The sequence below is a fragment of the Octodon degus genome, unplaced genomic scaffold (genome assembly GCF_000260255.1).
Source record: "Octodon degus isolate 3935 unplaced genomic scaffold, OctDeg1.0 scaffold00092, whole genome shotgun sequence".
Classification (NCBI taxonomy): Eukaryota; Metazoa; Chordata; class Mammalia; order Rodentia; family Octodontidae; genus Octodon; species Octodon degus.
This window is the reverse complement of record NW_004524668.1, coordinates 9241103-9249436: the sequence shown is the minus strand read 5'-3', so window position 1 is coordinate 9249436 and position 8334 is coordinate 9241103. Positions and strand designations below refer to the sequence as shown.

The window sequence follows — 8334 nt, the reverse complement described above, 5'->3', positions numbered from 1 at the left end:
TTGAACCGCGGTCTCTGTGTTTTGCTTAGCTCAGCTTGTTCTAAGTAGGTGCCTTAGACCACTGAGCCATCTCACCAGCCCTAAAATTTTATTTTACGTTGTCCATTTCTGCTGTACTGTTGTTCTCTGTTTTAACTGTGAAACTATTTTATCACTTGGGCTGGTTTCCATTTCATTTTGTGATGGTTTTATATACATTGAAAAATAATGGTGCTTCCCAGTGTGACTTTTCAGAATGAGCCATGGTAGGGATAAGTGGTTCATTGTTGGATTGCATTTTACTGAGTGTTTCTTAGACGTTATAAGAATTTTCCCATGCTTGGTGAAACCGTTTGAAATCACTTTTTTCTCTGAAGAAATCTACTTCTCTCCTTATAATTCAGTTTTATCTTAGACACTTTTCATTTGTCATCCTTATTAGCAAGCTAACTCCTACCCCAAGAAAAGCGATTGATATTACGTGGTTCAGTGAACCAAACAGTAAGTTGCATATCCTTTACTGTAATTCCTCTTCTGTCTCGTTTTTAGTCCTTTAGAGGTCACTCGCAGGCAGTAGATTACCGTACACAATGTTCTTTTCACTTTGAAATGTAAAGATTGCTGTTTGTGAAATAATTTCATAGCCACTAAAAATACCGTGAGGTGACACTTTCCTCGGGCCGAACATCCCCTGCTCTAAATGTCCTCTAGCTTGCAGCATTTTCCCACACTCAGGAGAGTGTTCCTTATGAGCCAGACTGTCTTGTGCATTCCTTGGTCCCAGGCCTTAGCCACCCCTGTCGCAGGGCTCATGTTTCCTACAAGCTGCCTGCGAGGTTCTTTCTACTCCAGTGTCCTCAAGAGCCCCTTCCCAGCCTTCTTCCCTCCAGAGTTCTTCGTATTAAATCATTGGTCAGTTGTGTTGTTTTATCCACCCAGCCGTTAGTCTTAAGTCTGAATATTGCAAGCACTTTTTTATTTTTTGTCATCCAAAAACACACTTTGGAATCACCATCTTGTTTCCTCAAACCACACTGTTTTCCTTATGCCAGGCCAGGATTTCTCCCCGCTGACATTCAGAGGAAGAATTAAACGGTGAAGGAAACAGGGCCAATGTAGCAGTCAACCATTTGAGGTTTCCTTGGTTTTAGAGCTATTGGAATATGTGCTAGAGTTCATTCAAACATATTCCTTCTAGAATAAGTCTGTCAAATTATAATATTTTCCCCTGATTCAATGTAGTTTGGTGTTTTTAAGGGTCATTTGCTTCCCTGAGAGTTATTTTTGTTTCCAAGACCTATACTAAGAGAACGCCAGTGACGTAACCCAAACTGATTACATAAAGAACAAACTCTGGGGGCTGGTGAGATGGCTCAGTGGTCTAAAGCACCTACTTAGAACAAGCTTAGCAAAGCACAGGGACCGCGGTTCAATCCTCCAGCACCACATGCCAGCCAGCCCCGCCCCCTGGTGGGCTGAGCTGCCCCCCCACAAATAAATAAATAAATTTTAAAAAATAAATAAAGAACCAACTCTGTCATACAGAATCTTTTAACAAAGTGAATGTTGGAAAAAAAAATCCATTTATGCAAAACACTGACTTAGAGCTTACCGGGCTAAATTGAGTCCTTTCTCAGATTTTAAAATCCTGAAAACTGAAGAATAAACATAACAAGATTACAGAATAATCTGTGACCTCAAGACAGTCAATTGGCAGCTATAGATGACAGTCAATGTTGAAGATTCTTTCTACTGTTAATTAAATAACTTTGCATGAAGCTGGGTGTGGTGGCCCATGCCTGTAATCCCAGCACTCAGGAGACTGAGGCAGGAGGATCATTGGGATTTCAAGGCCAGACTGAACTACATAGAGAAACTCTGCCTCAAACAGATTTAAAAAAAAAAAAAAAATTTGCATGAAATTTAGGTGTTTTGTTTTTTTTTACCACCTTAAATATGTGTCCTTGATATGGTACCTGCGTGTAATCCCAACACTTGGGAGGCCGAGGCAGGAGGATTGCTATGAGATTGAGGCCAGCCTAGGCTCCATACTGAGTTCAAGGCCAGCCTGGACTGCCTTGCAAGATCCCATCTCAAAAAAAATAAAGCAGATGTGGCCTTGAAACCATTATCTATTTAGAGCTAAGAGGTCTCAGATGGAGTAGTAATGCATACTGACGTGCTCTGATTTGAAGGTCAGTAGCAGTGTACTGCTTGACACCTGGCTGTCACTAAGCAGTGTCACTGCGCACCATAAAAGTTGCTTCTCATGCTGGCCTGTATTATCCGGGTCCATTTAACGTAGGGAGGAAACGCTGGCATCTGGGAAAAGCCCTCAATTCGTAGCCAAGGGACTGAGCTCTCAGCCCCTGTGCACAGTGTTGGGGTGTAGCATAGCCACACACACATCCACCTCACCACACTTTGGTGCTTTGAAAGTGTACCCAGTCGGAGGGTTCCAGGAGGAAAATGTTTCCAGGTTTCATTTTTGTAGTCTTGGGAAGGCATCCGTTGCTTCAGCTGTTTATTTTAGGCAGCTGTCCTAACACAGTGACCCATTTGCCTTTGATGTGAACTGTGTTTATGAAGATATGAAATGACCACGTGTGGAAAGTGAAATCCTCTCTCACTGGCTGCGCATCTGTGTTTCAGGCATCCAGACAAAAACAGAGATCCCGGGGCAGCAGACAAGTTCATCCAGATCAGCAAGGCTTACGAGGTATCGGGGCAAACCTTGGGGTGCATCCTTTAGCTCTTAATAAAAGGTGCCTCCAGTGATCAGCTCGGTAACATCCTCCCAGGAAGTGCATGTTCCTAGGCCCTGACCCAGTTTCCAAATGACAGCAGAGACAACACAAGCTGGCCACATTGAGTGTGTTGGAACGAGTGCCTGAATGTTTGAGCTCTTGAGAAATCTGCCTTCCCGCCTCCACTAGGGATTGAATCCAGGGCTGCTGGATCACTGAGCTCCATCCCCAGCCCTTTTTATTTTTTATTTTGAGACAAATCTTCACTAATTTGCTAGGTGAACCTTGAATTTGGAGTCCTCCTACCTCGGCCTTCTGAGTAGTTGGGATTACAATTAAGTGCCGCCATGCCTGGCTGGACTGTCTCAGAGACTAATTAGAATTGTAAGATTACTTGGAATACATTCTATATTACCTTTTTAGAAACTTCTGTTCAAGAATCACATGCCAGTTTGCCTTTATTTTTTAAAATGACACAAAGTTACCCATACACTGAAACACAACTTTTTCATAATTTTTCAACATGTCAGCTTAAGTTACTTGGTCTGGAATATGCATGATGAAGGATTCTCTGCCTTCCCGTTCTGTTAGGAGAGACTCTTCACCAGACATTGCTTAGGCCAAAGAGTAATTCATCTTCCTAAATGGATTCTTGAACCTTGTACTTCAAAGTTATTTTTAAGTAAAGCAGAGTCAGCTAACACACAAGAAACTGGACTCGGGTCTGTGGCTGCTTTTTGGTATTCACATGTCTCCAAGCCTTGTCTAAATGATTCCAACGCGGATGGTATGCCTAATTCACTTTTCTTGTATATGAGCCTGCCAGTGATATGTGCTGTTTTATTTGCTGTACTGAAGTGTTTACTGAGATAGTTCCAAATCTTTAATGCCAGTGTGAATGGGACCAGCTAATGAACTGTGAAAGAACTAAAGTATTTTGATCATGATTTTTTTTTTTCCCCCAGAACCAGGGATTGAACTCAGACCCTTGCCCTTCCATATTTTACTGAGCCATCTCCTGGGCCATGAATTTTCTTTAATGTTTCTGTTAAGGATTTCCCAACATACTGAGCCACTGGGAAAGTGAAGTGTATGATTATACATTTAGAGCTTATAATCACAGCTGGGAATATTGACACATGCCTATAATCTCTACACTCTGGGAAACTGAGGCAAGAGAACTGTAAGTTTAAGCCTAGCCTAGGTAATTTAGTGACTGTCTCAAAGTAAAAAATAGGGTTGGAGAGATAGCTCAACAGCATAAGTACTTGCCTGCCAAGCCCAAGGTACTGAGTTCAATTCCCAGTACCAAAAAATGAATACATAAATAAAAATTTTAAAAGGGATTGGGATGTAGCTCAGTGCAAAGGCCCTGCGTTCAATCCCAATGTCAGGGGCCGGGGAGATGGCTCAGTGGAATAAGTGCCTCCCTGGCTAAGCGCAAAGGCCTGAGTTCAATCCCTGGTTCCGCAAAAAAAAAAAAAAAATCCCAATGTCAGAGAGACCTAATCACGTCATGATCTTTACATTTATTTTCTTTGTATGTCTTTCAAGTTGCTGACAGCAAATTCCTTTGAATGAAACTTTTTTCTTGTTTTTTAGATTTCTTCTACTTTTTCCTCCTTGTAGATTCTTTCTAATGAAGAGAAGAGATCCAATTACGATCACTATGGTGATGCTGGTGAGAACCAGGGCTACCAGCAGCAGCAGCGAGAATATCGCTTCCGCCACTTCCATGAAAACTTCTATTTTGATGAATCTTTTTTTCACTTTCCCTTCAATTCGGAGCGACGGGACTCGATCGATGAAAAGTACTTGCTGCACTTCTCACACTACGTGAACGAGGTGGTCCCGGACAGCTTCAGGAAGCCCTACCTCATCAAGGTCACCTCAGACTGGTGCTTCAGCTGCATCCACATCGAGCCTGTGTGGAAGGAAGTGGTTCAGGAGCTGGAAGGCCTGGGTAAGGTCGCCACATTCTTTGGGGCCTGGTAGCCTGCTGCTGCTGGGACACACTGACATGGGCGGCCTAAGGCGGAAAAGTTTTGGCTCTTGGTCTCAGAGGTGTCAGTCCCTGGCCAGCTGGCTCCATTGGTTTTAGGCCTGTGGAGAGGGCAGTGTCATGGCGGAAGGCCGTGGCCAGTGGGAAAGCTGCCCACCTCGTGGCAGCCGAGAAGCAGAGAGGAGGCCAGGCGAGAACAGGGCTTCCCTGCTAGGCAGCCCCAGCGACCTCCTTCCCCAGCGCGGCCTCGCCTCCTGACAGCCATTCCAGGCCGAGCGCACGCCGGGTGAACGCACCCCCGAGTCAGCCTCGGGACCCGGCCGCCTCTCCAGGCCCACCCTGAGCAGTGCTGCGTCGGGGATCAAGCCCTCGGTCCCCTGGGCTTTGTGAACAGTTGGTTTTTAAACTGTAACAGAGATACTGGTGGAGGAGGAGGAGGTTTTTCTCACTTGGGAGTTTATGGAATATTGGGAGAAAACAGAAGTGTGATTTCTTCTCTTGGGTACCTGGTGGTTGATGTTTTCCAGATGTCATTTTCATTTTGCACTACTGACCTGAAGTTTTAACTGTGTAGTGAATAGCCAAACACTGAGTTGGGGCCATCCTGCTCTTCTGGAGGCTACAGGTCTCAGAACGTGGTGTCAGTAGGTTCGCTGTCTCCCAGGGCCTCCCCCTGCGGCCCACGGATGGCAGCTTCTCGCTGTGTGGGCCCGTGGTCTTCTATGTGTGTGTGTCTCTGGTGTCTCCCATGTCCTTATCTCTCATGATGGGACCAGTCCTGTTGAGTGAGAGCCCAGCTTACCAACCGCGTTTTACCTTCATTTCTTCTTTCTTAGCTCAGGCTGCCGTAACGAAATATATAGTGTAGTTGGCTTAATCAACAGAAACTAGTTTCTCACAGCTCTGGAGGCTGAAGTCCAAGGCTAGCGTGCAGCATGGATGGGGCCTTGGGAAGGCCGTCTTCCTGCCTTGTGGAGGTCACCTTGCTATGTCCCTCTCTGACTTCTGTCTCCTCTTACAGGATCACTAATTGTGTCATGAGAGTCCCCCTCAGGATCTAATTATCCCAGGGGCTCTTTTTCACATACCACATGTTGAGGGCCAGGACTTTGGCATATGAATCTGGGGACAGTGTGAACATCCCGCCCTATGATAGTCAGGGGGTGCCTGTCTGAGTCGCAGATTAACCTTTGTTGTATCCATGTTTACCACTTAGTGCTGGGGAATTCTTAGGGACGAAGAGAGGATATTTAATATATTGACTCCTAAAAGTCGGAGTCCCTGAGTTCGGTTTGTGTGTGTGTGTGCTTCCTCAGCCTTAGCAGACTTACTCTTCAGTGTCTAGAAAGGGATAATGCCAACCCTAGGGGCTGAGGAGCCTGGATTTCTCCAGCGAGCACAGATTCCTGCAAGCCACTGGTTCCTGTATGCCAAAGAAAGTTCTCATGTTGTCCTTTGGGAATGTTTAGGTACCCCAGTTTGACAGAATACTTTCCTGAGAGGGAACAGAGTGGCTCTAAGAGCGTACGTGTAGCAGCACTCCCATGTGGTAGGCAGGAGGTACAGAGCACTGAGGTCAGGTGGAAACCCCAGAACTGGGTGCTTCTTTGCCACAAAGTATAACTACCTCCCATGCCGTCGACATGCTCTGTCTAGGAAGGAGCCAGCACCACAGCACTGCCCGCTCAGGACAGACGCATGTTTATACCACGGTCAGCTGAATGACACATCACACACAGCAGGCAGATATACGTGACATGAGATCATGTAGCACGGTGGGTACGACCTGGTACTGCAGAGTCAGGCGGGCAGGTGTTTAAGTTCTATCTTTGTGGCCTGGGGAGATAGCTCAGTGGAATAAGTGCTTGCCTGGCAAGCATAAGGTCCTGAGTTCAATCCCTGGTAGCACCAAAAAAAAGTTCTGTCCTTGTGTCTTTTGTCCTTTGGACAGACACTTAACCTAAGTTTCTTCACATCCAAAATAGCCAGGCATAGCCCTGGGCTAGCCTAGCTAGCCCTGAGGGGGTGCAACCATGCCCAGTCTTGGTGGCTGGCTTAGGGTAGGGCCAGCACGGCTTGTGGTACCAGGAATCAAACCCAGGTCTTTGCGCTTGCCCAGGCTGGTGCTTAGACTGCAGAGCTATCCACAGCCCTCCCTTTTTTTTAATTAAATTTTTTCAATCATTTAAAAAGTGAGCTCAAGGGCTGGGGAGATGGCTCAGTGGAATAAGTGCTTCCCTGGCAAGCACAAGGGCCTGAGTTCAATCCCTGGTTCCACAAAATAAATAAATAAATAAATAAATAAATAAATAAATAAATAAGCGAGCTCAAGCCCAGCCTGAACTGTTAGCAAGACCCTGTTTCAAAAAAAAAAAAAAAAAAAGATGGTTGTGCTATATAACTGTAGTAAGCTAGGACCAAGCATGTAAAAAGTTGGACTTAGTGGCACACGCCTGTCATCCCATCACCAGGAAGGCAGAGGCAGGAGGAGAACCGTGGCTAGTGAGTTCCTGTACTACAGTCTGAGCCCCGGTCTCAGAAAACTAAAAGCCAGAATTAGCATCCATACAACTAACATTTACCAAGTATCTTATCAGTTCTCTGCCCTGCCCCACCAAATCCTGTGGAAGGCACGTTGTGACTGCACATGTTGGGTCAGTTTGGTTTGGAGACCACTTTCCTCTTCACAACGTGCAGATTGTTAGAAATCTGTGACAGCTGGTTCACCTTGGTTACCGTTTGGTGACCCTGAGGTGAGATCAGGGCGGGCGCCGCAGCTGCTCTCAGTCTAGGTGAGGTGTCACCACACTGTACACAATTACTGAAAATAGTCTCTATGTCTAGTTGACAGGGGGAGCAGAGAGTCCCAAAGCTGAGCGGGATGGCCAAGGAAAGCTGATGTTAGTTATCTCAGAAGGACAGAAAGTGCCTGAATTGCAGGATGCGGAAGAACAGTTACTTAGGTGAAACCAGTACTCATGCAGTGTGCATATACATAGCGTGTAAAAACACCCCTGCACACAGACAGCCGTGTCCAGAAGCAGGCAGCGCTGCCCCTGACCTGGGGAAACTCATTTCATAGCAGAGAAGTAGGTGAAGTTAACCCCAGCCTTGCACTTGCAGATGCGCACTGGTCCGTGCCGGCGACGCAGGAGGTAACGAGGAGGTCGCCCTGGGTTAGCGTCCCTGTGCCAGTCCTCATATGAGGCATGAAAAGACATGTAATAATTTGTGCTGAGCATTTTAGTTGCCTTTCCTTGTGTTAAGTGCCCTGTATGGATGATCTTTATACACAAAGCAACCCATTCAGAGGGACTGTTAGCCCTGTTTTACAGATGAGAGGGCTGGGGATAAAGCTCAGAGGCACAGCGCCTGCCTGGTAGGCACAAGGTCTTGAGTTTGATTCCCAATGCAAAAAGAAAAAGAAAGAAAGAAAATCCTGTCTTACAGGTGAGAAAACAGGCATAACAAGTTGAAGGAACTAATCCAAGATCACATTTTTCAGGTCAGGGAGATAGCTCAAAGGCATCAGTGCCTGCCTGGCAAGTGCAAGATCCCAAGTTCAATCTGCAGTGCCACCAAAAAAAAAAAAAAAAAAAAAAAAAA

The 8334-nt window shown here is 45.8% G+C and overlaps 1 protein-coding gene across 3 annotated transcripts in view; it reads left to right on the top strand.

Annotated features, from left to right (window-relative positions):
• The window catches only part of Dnajc16 (DnaJ heat shock protein family (Hsp40) member C16), a 39822-nt gene that overhangs the window by 5224 nt on the left and 26264 nt on the right, over nucleotides 1–8334 (top strand). For all 3 annotated transcript variants that reach the window (XM_004637708.2, XM_023722564.1, XM_023722565.1), the window contains exons 3-4: nucleotides 2632–2698; nucleotides 4356–4689. In XM_004637708.2, the coding sequence (XP_004637765.1) occupies nucleotides 2632–2698; nucleotides 4356–4689 (401 nt within the window). The remainder of the gene's footprint in view (nucleotides 1–2631; nucleotides 2699–4355; nucleotides 4690–8334) is intronic.